General features: G+C 40.2%; 1 protein-coding gene across 1 annotated transcript in view; it reads left to right on the top strand.

The window, feature by feature from the left end:
- Window positions 1-13,166, top strand: part of LOC121948711 (fer-1-like protein 4) — a 34,852-nt gene that overhangs the window by 13,868 nt on the left and 7,818 nt on the right. Inside the window, exons 11-28 of the mRNA XM_042494127.1 lie at window positions 737-840; window positions 1,329-1,437; window positions 2,154-2,382; window positions 3,796-3,928; window positions 4,024-4,124; window positions 4,225-4,312; window positions 5,892-6,008; window positions 6,094-6,246; window positions 7,283-7,475; window positions 7,618-7,742; window positions 8,443-8,577; window positions 8,671-8,844; window positions 9,799-9,909; window positions 10,005-10,166; window positions 10,340-10,514; window positions 11,364-11,476; window positions 11,590-11,706; window positions 12,802-12,847. Coding sequence (XP_042350061.1) covers window positions 737-840; window positions 1,329-1,437; window positions 2,154-2,382; window positions 3,796-3,928; window positions 4,024-4,124; window positions 4,225-4,312; window positions 5,892-6,008; window positions 6,094-6,246; window positions 7,283-7,475; window positions 7,618-7,742; window positions 8,443-8,577; window positions 8,671-8,844; window positions 9,799-9,909; window positions 10,005-10,166; window positions 10,340-10,514; window positions 11,364-11,476; window positions 11,590-11,706; window positions 12,802-12,847 — 2,385 coding nt within the window. The remainder of the gene's footprint in view (window positions 1-736; window positions 841-1,328; window positions 1,438-2,153; window positions 2,383-3,795; window positions 3,929-4,023; window positions 4,125-4,224; window positions 4,313-5,891; window positions 6,009-6,093; window positions 6,247-7,282; window positions 7,476-7,617; window positions 7,743-8,442; window positions 8,578-8,670; window positions 8,845-9,798; window positions 9,910-10,004; window positions 10,167-10,339; window positions 10,515-11,363; window positions 11,477-11,589; window positions 11,707-12,801; window positions 12,848-13,166) is intronic.

Raw genomic sequence — 13,166 nt, 5'->3', positions numbered from 1 at the left:
AAAATTTTTTTTTTTTTTTTTTACAAAATTTTGGTTTATTTTAGCTATGTCTTATTAGGTTGCTCATTGCCTTCTCCCCCTGTTTTTGTAAGAAATCAAACCAATTTGCTCAGGTTTCAAAGGGTTAGAGAAAAGGATATAGTTTCCTACAATCGTTTATTCATCATGATAAAATGNTTTCTTATAACTTTAAATTAAAATTTTTTTTTTTTTTTTTTACAAAATTTTGGTTTATTTTAGCTATGTCTTATTAGGTTGCTCATTGCCTTCTCCCCCTGTTTTTGTAAGAAATCAAACCAATTTGCTCAGGTTTCAAAGGGTTAGAGAAAAGGATATAGTTTCCTACAATCGTTTATTCATCATGATAAAATGATGCTATGCTGCAGTACAAAGCTCAGACATCTCTGATGTGCACTGAAACCAGGAATGAGTGAGTACACCATTGTCTGTATCCGTATTTGTATCTGAATCTGTAGTTGCATTTGTTCTAAATGATCTGTACTCATATCTGTGCTCGTAATGGGCCGTCAGAGCTGGAGGTTAGTGTGGCTTAAGCTGAAAAAATCGGTCATCAGAAATTGTTATTTTCAGCCTGAAATTGATATGCATTGATCAGAAGTTTCTATATTTCTTTTTTATTGGAAAATGTTTCACAGAACAGATACAGATTCTCGTTTGGCTTTAGCCAAAGAGTAAGCAGAAGGAGTCACGGTTTGTTTACTTGTTGTTACCGTAGCGACTGCGGCTTCCAGCGGAATGATGGATGAGTCAGGGGAAGCGGGAGTTGAGGTGCCGGAGGCCGTGACCGTGGAGGTCGAGGAGATCCACCCGCTCCCCGAGGTCAGTGCCGCCGCCATCATCCTAATCATCATCACCACAAATGAGCCATTTTAAACAAACTGTGTTTTGTTTGTGTGTGTGATATCTAATATTTCAGAATAAGTAACTCATTTCTACTTTTGAATTTTTGGAATAAACAAATACAGTACGTTTTTTGGGCTCCTTTAGGTCCATGTGCTCTTCCCGCCTTTATTTTTCTTTGTTCCCTCTGTTCTCTAATTATTTATTTGTTTATTTGTTTACCCATTTTCCTCTGTTTTCTTCCCTCCTCCCCAATGTACAACTGAATATCATCTGCATAGCGGTGACAGGAACAACCTTTAAAACTACTTATTATCTGCACAAGTGTGACAATATACAGTGCGAGGCAAACAAAAGAGGACAGAATTTCGCTCCATAAGACGGAGCTGCAGATGAGGAGGTGTTGGATGACGCACAGAGTGACTTCCTGTAGTTCTCAGATTTTTGTTGATGTTTTTCGTCCTCAGGGTTTCTTGGGACAAAGGGAGGAGTTTCTGTTGTTTGCGTCTCTGTTTGAAGTCACCATGATGGACCCGTCTGTAGGAACCAGACCAGTGGCCTTTGAACTCTCCATAGGTAATTCGTGTGTCCTGGACTGTCTGTTCTAGCACTGCAACCAACATTTATTTTTTTCACTAAAGATTCATCTGACAATTATTTTCCTGATGAACAAATTAGGTCAGAAAGTGATGATCTATCATGGGTGCCTGGTGGCTCAGTGGATAGAGCAGGTGCCCCATGTGTAGAGGCTGTGTCCTCGCTGCAGTGGTCGTGGGTTTGACTGCACCTTTGCTGCATGTCACCCCCCTCTCCTCCTTTCACACTTGTGCTGTCCTATCAATTTAAGGCAAAAACAACCCCAAAAAAATCTTTAAAAAGGAAAGTATTGATCTATCATAATTTTTCAACTCCAAAACTAAACTTCAAATGTCCGATCAACTGCACAAAACCTGAAGATATTTAATTTACTATAACACGAGACAAAAGAAAGCGGAAAACTGTCACAATACAAAGGCAGAATTTGAAGATATTTTGCCCATTGTCGATTGAAAATTACACAACTGATGTGGATGGACTAATTGATTAATTAACTATCGATTTCAGCTGTAATCTTATAATAATAATAGTAATAATAATTGCATTTATTTGTATAGCAGCTTTTATACAAGAAATGCAGCCCCTGTGCTGAAAGTCCGACCTGTGCAGGACTCTTTGACTATCTGGTTTCAGGTGTGTAATTTTATTTCCTGCGTCAAACCCCAGAGCTCCATCGGCTGTTCTGTTTCTGACAGGGAATAACGGAAAGGCCGTGGGTGTCGGGAGATCCAAGAAGAGCCAGAGCAGAGAGGAGCTGAGGAGGAGCAGAGAGGAGCTGAGAAGGAGCAGGGAGGAGCTGAATGAGGAGGTGCAGGGTCTGCTGGAGTCAGAGGAGGAGCTGGACAGAGAGGAGGTGCTGAGTCCCGAACCTGAGATCAGATCTGTGACGGCTGCTACGAGACCTCAACCCACCGAATACGACAGGTAAGTGACCTCTGCACCCGCACAGGTGACTGCTGCGACTAATGCAGACACAACATGGCCGAAGTCTGTGGGATATTTAATAACGGCGGGTTTCTTCGTTGAAGCCCTGTCAGGCAGCTGTGGGAGTTTAGTGCTGTTGGAGCGCACAGGAACGACGCTCTGCCATTTTTTTTTTACGCCCAAGAGAGGAGCAGAATAAAAGAGGTTCACTTTATCCGCTTGATGTTAATTTAAAATTTTTAAATTCTCATTAGTAAAAGTGTATGTCATCCAAGAGAGACACTAAAAACAGACGGATGGTCACAGCTGTTATGTTGAAATTTAAGGTGGGTTGATGGATTCACGTCTTCATCTCATTGGTTCAGTAACATTACAAGTACATGTTACACCTTAAAAGCCGCTGGCAGCTGGCTCAGTGAATTGAATTATTGTTTTTCCTAAGTCTACAGCTGCTGCTAGATGCTTTCATTTTATAGTTATAGTTATCTAATGCATAAAAAACTGTATGAATAGAGGTTAAACAAGCTGCAACAGCAGAGTGTTGATTCTCTACTGACCAATCAACAGAGTGCGTGCTAGACACCGCAAACAGTGGGGTGATGAAAAATTAAGGTACTGAAGGTACCATCCACAACTTTTCACAACGGGAACACAAAAAAATGGGTATCAAACTGAACTGAACCGACCTGCAGGTGGAAACACACCATATGGCCGATGCTCTGCAGGATGAGCAAGTCATCCACTGATCACAGTTTTGGCTGTTTGATCTTTTACCAAAGTGCCCTTGAGCAACACACTGAACCCCAGTTGCTTCCCGACAGTAAGGCCAGTGCCTTGCGTGGTAGTTTCTGTTCTGTGAGTGCATATGAGTGGAGGCAGAATATAAAGTAGTTTATTTAAAGCACTGCTACAGGGATACTAAACTTACCAGTTTTGCAAAATGATGGGAGGCCATGAGCCAGTCACGGCAGCCCCATACGTGTTTTTAGGATTTTAGGAAATGTCTTGGATTTTACCACGTTTTTTAAGATATTTGTAGGATTTTAGAACGTTTCAAGATTCTAGGACATTTGTAGGATTTTAGGACATCTGTAGGATTTCTGTCTACAGGTGCATGGATCCTCCACTGGCACTTTTTTGATAAACAAGCTCTGTTTTGTTGTTATTTTATGCTCCCTGGTACTTTATATATACTAAAAGTACAAAACAATTCCCAGTGTGGGTCACTTTATTTTTACTGTAAATAAGAAAATGGCTAACAGGCAACCTATCGTATCCCTGCACTACTGTACCGAGATGTAATCTGAATACCAAGATGCGGTGGCGATTTTGGAAGGAGGCTTTACTCCACAAACACTACACACTTGCTGTCTCTCTGCTTGACTGTCTGCATCCTGTCCGTCCGTCTCTCAGGTCGTTTCAGTGTATTCCTCTCCAGCCTCCCTCTGAGAAACAGAAGCCATGTCTGTTCATCTGGAGTCAGTTTGAAGATCACAGCTTTCGTCTTTATCAGGCGAACTGGCTGAGCAAAACGGCCGACAGGCTGGTGGGTAGAGCATATTGACATAATGTGTTTCATATAATTCCTAAAATACTGTGGTCACATTTCGTCCTCTGCTCTGCTCTCCACTCCTCTTTTAGGAGATTGGCCTCGATGAGGTGGAGCGTCTGATGAGGAGACCGAAGAGTAACGCAAAGGAGCGTTTGGTGGAGGTGCTGCTGGAGCTGGTGGCCTCCTGCAAGTCAGTCCTCTGAAAACTTAATAAGAAAAGATTTAGTTTGATTTAAGATTTGATTTATCCAAATGTTTCGCTGTCTGTCCCCTTGTACGTCTCTCTGCAGACAGTTTAACGTCATCGCAGACAGGAGGTCTCAGTCCCGTCCCAACAACCTGGACAGATGCAGGAAGGAGTTTATCAAGAAGAATTTGGTGATTTTGCTCTCACTAATCAATCTTTCTACCGGGGCTCGGCGAAATGGCTAAAAATGTTATCAGGAAAAAAATGTCATATAGATTACTACCGATAATTATCAACAAAAAAAAGGTCAAATCTTTATTTCTTTAAAGGTTTAAAGTTTAAAGGCTGATTTTTAGTCCCTAGTAAAAGTTGGAGAAATCATTCTGTTGATTGTAGCTTGTGCCTAATATTTATTGTCAGACAAATATCGGCCAAACTGCAGAGCGTTTAACTTATCTGAGGTAAATTATATACAGTCAAAATGATGTCAATGAATAAAGCAATAAGTAGACAAAAAAATCAGTTCAAGAGCAAGTCAAAGTCAAATAGTTTCAAACTTTTTGTAAGAGTTTTATCTCCTTTTCTGCTGTTTCTCAATCAAAAATATAACAAAAGATGGACTTTGATATAAAGAAACTATGAAAGTCAGAAGTCGGAAATCAGTCAGTCAGCCCTTTATTCCAGACTCAGGGTCCATATGAAAAAAAAAGACAAAACATCACATACAATAAATCATGTCATGAAAATAATTAAATCAGTATATACTAATGTCCGACAAAGAGACAAGACAAGAGAAATCGTGTTAACAGATGAAATGTTTCAAAGTTTTGTTCACGCCACCTTTAGTTACTTTATGTCGTGTCATTATATGAAAAAGCAGGTTAGTCAGTCACGTTAACCTTCGAACTTAAACGTTAGATGAGTTAATGACACAGCGTCTGTTGCTAACGTTGTGTGTGTGTCAGTTACGGGGTAATGTCATCCATCGTCAAAACTACATACTACAAATAACTTAATGCGCCTGTTCAAAGCTGTCATGTTAAAATGTTGCGATGCGCTTTAGTGGGCTGCAAAAGGAGGCCAGTTTCACCTTCTGCTTCGTTTTCTGGTTATGGTGGATGGTAACTGGTGTTTAACCCTTTGAAACCTGAGCAACCTTTCAAAAACATAGTAAGAACACAATAAGCAACTTAGGAAAAAATACCCCAAAATTAGCAAGAAATTTGTAAAAAAAAAAAAAAAAAGGTACACAAAAATTACCTGAAAATTAGAGATAAAAGAAAAACAAAGTTTAAAAAAAAACAAACAAACAAGGAAATTACCCAAAAAAGTGCTTAAAAATTATATTAATTCTGTAGCATAATTTTAAATAGGCAATTATGATCATTATAAATATAATTTTCCCTAGTGTTTTAAAAATTGTTTTCTAAATATACAAATTTCTTGAAATTTGTTAAAATTTCTTACCAAGTTGCCCATTTTCTTTTTTTCATGTTTTTGAAAGAAATCAAACCAAGTTGCACAAGGTTCAAGTGTTTACGCACGTGTAAAAGGCATCTGAAAACAGCCCAAGAAAAGTGATGCTGATCCACGATTCAAAGGGTTAACGTGCTTTTCCGCCATATGACTGAATTGATTATATGGAGAATTTATCAAATACTTTTTATATAATAATTGAAAAAAATAATTTTAAGATAATTATCGTTATCGTTTTATCGGCCAGCCCTACTCTTTACCTGCCTGACTGACTCTGTGTCCGCCTCTCTGTAGGTCTTTGTGGCCAGACAGGCCGTGAGAGCACGGCGGAGGATCACCAGGCGGACCACCAAGCAGCGGTTGATGGAGGGCAGGAAACTCCTACGGAAACTCCGCCTACTTGCGAAAGAGGTTAGAGGTCATAGAGAGGTCACCAAAAAGGCATCAGTGTGTTCAGTATTTCTGAGGTCTGACATTTACACCACCCTCCCTCCAGCCCCAGACTACCCTCCCGGATGCGTTTCTATGGTTGCTGAGTGGAAGCAAGCGATTGGCTTACGTCAGGATCCCTGCCTACTCTATCCTCTTCTCATTGGTGGAGGAGCAGAGGGGGCGGGACTGTGGCCGTTTGACCACCTTGTACATGAAGGTAACCCTCCTAATGTTCTTTCTCAAAAAAAAAAAACATCTGAACCATACCGGTTTGTCCCTAAAATCATCAATGCGGATCACCGTTCTGTCTCTAAAATCACCGACGTCGCTCAACATTCTCTAAAATCTTTGATGACACTCACATTTCTTTCTCAAAAAACACTGATGAAACTCACCATTCTGTCTCTAAACACATCGATGATGCTCACTGTGCTGTCTCTAAAATCATCAGTGATGCTCGCCGTTCGTTCTCTAAAGTAATCAATGGCTTACCATATGGTCTCTAAAATCATTGATGACACTCACCGTTCTTTTTCTAAATTCATCGATAACGTTCAGCGTTCTGTCTCGAAAGTCAGAGATTAGGATCAACCTTTTGCCTCTAAAATCATCAATGACACTCATCATTCTGCCTCTAAAATCATCAATGACACTCATTCTGCCTCTAAAATCATCAATGACACTCATCATTCTGCCTCTAAAATCATCAATGATGCTCACTATTCTTTCTAAAAAAAAACGAACAATGTTCACTGTTTTGTCTCTAAAATCTTTGACGACACTCGCTATCTTTCTCAAAAAAACACTAATAAAGCTAACCAGTCTGTCTCTAAAATCATCAATGGTGATCCCCGTTCTTTCTCTAAAATCATCGATTGAGCTCAATGTTTTGTCTCTAAACTCATCTATGCTGCTCAGTGTTCTGTTCGTAAAATCATCGATGACACTCACTAATCTGTCTCTGTAATCATCGCTGATGCTCATTGTTATGTCCCTAAAATCATCGATGGTGATCACTGTTCTTTCTCTAAAATCAGTTATGACATTCTGTTTCTAAAATCATCAATGACGCTCGACTTTATGTCTCTAAAGTCAACAATGATGCTCACTCTGCTGTTTCTAAAATTACTGATTTCACTCACCGCTGTTTCTCTAAAATCATCGATGACTCTCACATTTCTGTCTCTAAAATCACTGATAACAGTCAACATTTCTCTGAAATCTTCTGTCTGTCTGTCCATCTGTCTGTCCAGTCTCCAGGGAGTTCAGCCAGTGAGATCTTTGCGAAGCTGGAGGTGTACCTTTGGCTCGGTCTGGCCAAGTACAGTAAAGAAGCCACCGGCTGCTTACCGGATGAGTTTATGCCGGTCTACGAGGAGGAGGAGGAGGAGAGGAGGCTGGTCCCCGCGGGGAGGAGGAAGCTTCCTGTCAGTCTGTCCTGTCAGGGTGAGACAGCAGGAAGCAGTGACGTCTGCACAAGATAACTGCTCAGGACTTCATGTCTGATGTTAGAATGAATGGAGAAAAGTTTGTCCTTCAAAATAAAAGCCCAGGTATCAGTTTCACCTTTCTTGTTCTCTGTCTGCAGACAGCAGGTACTTCCAGCTACGATGTCACCTGTACCAGGGGCGTGGCCTGATGGCTGCTGATGATAACGGCCTATCAGATCCTTTCCTTAAGGTCGTCTTCTCGACACAGTGCCAGGTTACCCGGGTAGGTATACAACTGTCTCCCTGATTAAAAGGTTTTAATTTCTTTTTTTAAATGCCTGAGCACACTGGGTATGTTTCTGAATATGATCATGTAAACAGCATATTCGATTTAGGATTTTTATATTGCGTTGTATTCCAATGTAGTATTTTCCAACTATGACCTGTGAGATATGCTGCTTTTATTTTGATTTTAACCCTTTGAAAACTGAAAAAATTGGATTGATTTTTTTTAGAAAAACACAAGAAGCAGGCAATGAGCAGCATAACAAGAAATGGCCCCCAAAACAGCAAGAAATTAGTTACAAAAAAAAAAATTACTGGAAAATCTGCACAAAAAAATAAGTAAACAAAACAAAAACCAAGCAAAAGAAAAAAGAAAGAACAAAAAAACTACCTAAAAAAAGTAAGTAAGAGAATTATAAATTGAGTTTTCTGGACGCTATGAATAAATACTGCTGAATTGTACATTTCCCATGATGCAGTGGGAAAGCCTGCCATTAGACCCCTCCTGTCTGGACTCTGTCAAACTCCACGTGACCAGTGTGTACACAGGCTTTCTGATTTATTGTCTCACAGCCTGCGGAGATTATTACACAGCTGCTTTCACATGTATACTGAACGACATGTATATAATAGGTGGAATGTCCCTTTAACACACACATTTAGATACGTATTCTGTGTGTGTGTGTGTGTGTGTTCAGGTGTTGTATGAGACTCTGTCTCCGGCCTGGTGCGAGTGTTTGTTGTTTGACAGAGTTCTTCTGGAGGGAACGAGGGAGGAGCTCCAACAAGACCCGCCCCTCATCACCATCACCGTCTACGACCACAACTCCATGGTAACGCTGACATTTTTCATGCCGCCGTCTGCCGCCGTCTCTGCACATTCAGGAAGTGATGTCATAATTGCTTGTGTGTATATGTGTGTGCAGGGTGTTATTAGGTCTCTGGGTCGGGCGTTTGCCGAGCCGGAGATCAAATCTGTGGAGCAGTACTACCAGAAGCCCCGCCTCCGTTTCTATGACATCAGCATGGGCAGAGTGCCTGCTGGCGAGCTGCTTGCCGCCTTCGAGCTCATCGAGCTGGACTACTCTGGGTTTGGAGAGGTGACACCTGTCCATCCATCAGTGTCTCTCAATGTCTCTATTTACTCACCGTTCTGTCTCTAAAATCATCGACTACGCTCAGTGCGAAATCCTCAACGACACTCATTAATTTGTCTCTATAGTTACTGATGACACTTACAGTTGTTTCTCCAAAATCATCTATGACGGTCACTGTTCTGTCTCTAAAATGATTAATGATGCTCATGGTTATTAATCTAAAATCATAAATGACGGTCACTGTTCTTTCTCTAAAATCATCAGTGACTAATCATTTTGTCTTTAGACTCATCAGTGATGATTAACATTCAGTCTGTAAAGTCACTGATAACGCTCAGCGCTTTTTCTCAAAAAATACTGATGACGCTCAGCGTTCGGTCTCTAAAATCATCACTGACGCTCAGGGCCGGCTCTACCCAATTTGGTGCCCTAGGCACCCCAACCCTAACCCGCACCTCCGCACCCAATAACGACACATCCCGTGCTCACACATAATTTAGGAACGTGTCACTGTTTATTTATTTGTAATGTTAATATATATATTTTTTTCTAGACAGAAAACACTAAGTGAGGGCGCCAGTGGGCATAAAAAATTATTATTTTATTATTATTTTCCCTTGAGGCCCAGGGGGACTGGCGGCGTGGTGGCGCCCCTACAGCAGATGGCGCCCTAGGCGACCGCCTATATCGCCTATGCCAAGAGCCGGCCCTGGTGACGCTCACATGAGCCGCAGCTCACCCAGAGCGGAGATCTGTCCTGGGTGAATTTCATATCTCACATAATAAGGACACTTACTATTTCAGACACACAGCAAAATTTGACCAATTTTAACGGTTAAAAGGTCTCTCCGTCACCCAAACTCTGGGGTGCAGGGTGTCGTCAACGTGTCTGAGAGGCATCTCTCTCTCGCTCTCGAATTCGCGGTACTGAACTGGAAAATCTTATCGCCCCTGCAGCCCTGCATCCCCAGCAGTGTGGACCCTCAAGAGCTGACCTACCTGGAGGAGCAGAGCTGTTACATCATCCCAGAGGGAGTCCGCCCTGTTCTGAGGACCTTCAGGATCGAGGTCTCACACACACAGAAACACACACACACACACACACACACACATCATCTGTGGGATAACTCATCCTACCTGTGTGTGTGTTTGTGTGTGTTCAGGTGCTGTTCTGGGGTCTGCGGGATCTGAAGCGGGTGCAGCTGTTTGAGGTGGAGCGTCCCAAAGTGATGGTGGAGTGTGCAGGACAACAGCTGGAGTCTGAAGAGATGGAGAGCTACAGCACTCACTCCAACTTCAAAGAGCTGGTCCTCTACATGGACGTGGTCAGTCAGTGTCATACGTGTCACATTACAAGAGAAAAACGACCTCAAAGTCTGTTGCTCACCATTTCACACCATTTCAAAGAAAACGGTGTGAGACCGATGCAAAATTAATTTCACGTCATTTTGAGATTGAACGTGCCCGAGGCTAACCTTCTCTTTCCTGGTCCAATCAGGAGCTGCCGGAGCAGGCCTACCTTCACCCTCCTCTGACGGTGTTTGTGGTAGAGCATCGGGCGTTTGGTCGGCTCGCTCTGGTCGGGACCCACGTGGTCCAGAGCCTCATGGACTATGGGCCACACAAGCTCGGGGAGGAGGAAGATGATGAAGATGACGAGCCAAAACCAAAAGGTTCGAGTTTTCAGAGAAATGATGGAGGATTTATTTTGAATACATTATAACTTTCAGGCAGCAGAAGATAAGATAATCCTTTAGTCTCATAATGGGGAAATGTGCATTGTTACAGCAGCCGGGTGTGTACAAGATAAGCAGCAAAAGAACAATATAAACAGTAAAAATAGTGAAAACAAGGCACCAAATAGTAACAAAACAAGGTACCAAGGGTTAAATGATTGATTGATTATATTTCCTTTAATCATTTAAAACCTGAGCAAATTGGCTTGATGTCTTTCAAAAACATGGGAAAAATGCAATTAGCAGCTTGAAATGAAATGAATAAAGAATATTTAAATAAAAAAAAAAAGAAAATTAACATGAAATTAGTATAAAAAAAAAAAGAAAAAGAAAAAGAAATAATAATTCCGTAAACTATTTTTCAACATATTACGGAAATTATGAATAAACTTCTCTGGAAATTTTCCGTAGCTTTAAAAAAGCAAAAAAACTTTCTAAATCTGTTTATTTCTTGCAATTTGTGGAACATTTCTTGCTCATAACCCCTTTTCCCATGTTTTTGAAAGAAATTGCACCAATTAGCTCAGACGCTTTTCACAAGTAAAAGGTGGCAGCGCAACAAAAGTGATGTTACTACAGATTAACATGCTATTTCCTGCAATTAATTCATTTAAAATTAATTCAAAATCCAACAGTGAATTGATTCAAATTTGTGCATTTATCCAATGATTTCTACAAAGATTGATCTCCAGCTTCACTCTGCCATCAGCTGTACCGCTGACAGCTCATTGCTGACGTCTCTGTTATGGTCTTTATGGACGCAGTTTTTCTTTCGTGTTTCTCCAGTGAAGCAGAACACAAAGAAGACCGACACTCTGATGTCAATGAAGCGGATGGGACTCAGCGGCCTGTCAGTCGCACAGTCGAAGATTCCCATCAACCCCATCAAGCTGGTTAATGTACGTTTATTAATCTCCTCTTCTGTGTGTTTAAAACATAAAACTGTTCAGGCAAGTTTAAACCGGATCAGTTATTTGAAAATGAGTTTCTGTTTTCACTGAAACTCCGTCAGGCTCCTCTGAAGAAGCTGATAAAAGGTGGTGAGGACCTCGAGGAGGAGCCGCCTGAGAAGGAGGAGCTGGATTGGTGGTCCAAATATTACGCTTCACTGGAGGAGATGGAGAAACAGGTGAGACACTGATTTATCATGTGTTGGAAAAGTGGCTTGATTTCTTTCAAAAATGGGAAGAAGGCGATACCAAGTTAAGAAAAAGCGACCTAAAACTTAGCAAGAAGTTGGTGAAAAGTAAATAATATAGACAAAAAAATACTAAAGGGAAAGTAAAACAAACAAACAAAAAATAAATAAATAAGAAAATTACCTGGAAAAAAATCAAAATTATTTTAAAAAATCTGTAAAATAATTTAAATTATGTAATTATGATAATTAGAAATATAGTTTTGGGACATTTTTTATTATAAATTTTTATTATTAATTATCAAAATTTTGCAATTCCTTGAAATTTCTCACCAAGTTGCTCATTGCCTTTTTTCCCCACAATTTATGTAAATAAAATCAAACCACTTTGCTCGGGGGGGGGGGTTAAAGGTTTTAACACTTTTAAAAGGCGTGCAAATGGAGCACAAGAAAAGATGGTGTTGATCCAGATTTCAAAGGGTTAATAAAAGAAAAAAAGCAAATAATTCAAATAAGAGATCAAAGATGAACATATTCAGGGCGTACAGAAATTTTAATTTTTATGTGTAGTCTTTTGTTGTACCTCCACAATGTAGTGCTATTTTCTTCATTCTTCTTCGAGTCTTTCTTTACTTTCTCATTTTCAAAAAAGTGCCTAAAGTGGAAACTACATGTATGGAGTTGCGATACTCAAAAAAGAAGAAAGACTGGAGACGTTTTATCATTATTATGATTTACCTAACAAGAATGCAAGAATGTAATTGTGATTTAAAATATTATAACTACAACAAAACAGCTAAAAACAGCAAAAATTTCCCTCCTTCAGTCTTTTGTGAATACAGGAAACCAAAAAAAGATCAAATGGAGCAAACTGTCATACTGCCTGATTTTTTAGTTAATTTCAATAAAGTTAAATGATGTTTTGACCTTTTTAGATGTTTTCCCTTCTCCGTGCAACTAAAAAATGGCCCAGTTTTTTTTATATGACAGGTGTTGTTCGAGTTTTGACCTCCACAATAAAATTAATTTCTTTTATTATTAAATCAGTTTTTTACTCTCTGTTTCTGATGTGTTGGCCGTCTGCAGGCTGCAGAGGCGGAGATGGAGGAGATGGAAGAACATGCAGAGACAGGTACAGTTTTAACTCATATTTTGTTATTTCATAATGATAATGTGTATTTTGCCTATTTTGTCTATTTTGTCTATTCAATTAGAATTATTTAAGTTATTTTAGCACATACAGCTGTCCTCAGGAGCAGTTTGTCTAATGTCCACTAGGCGCTGCTCTGATAAAACTATGACTGAGATGCAGTAATTGAAACTGCTCCCCCAAAATTATCTCAAAATGTAAGAAGTCAGTGCAGTTTTTACAGAAGTTCAGCTCACAGGAGATTATCGATGCGGTGTTCATGTCAGTCTGAGAGCAGATTTTCAGAATCAGTGTTCCAATA

This window comes from Plectropomus leopardus, chromosome 2, assembly GCF_008729295.1.
Source record: "Plectropomus leopardus isolate mb chromosome 2, YSFRI_Pleo_2.0, whole genome shotgun sequence".
NCBI classification, from domain to species: domain Eukaryota; kingdom Metazoa; phylum Chordata; class Actinopteri; order Perciformes; family Serranidae; genus Plectropomus; species Plectropomus leopardus.
This window is presented reverse-complemented; position numbering and strand designations above follow the sequence as displayed.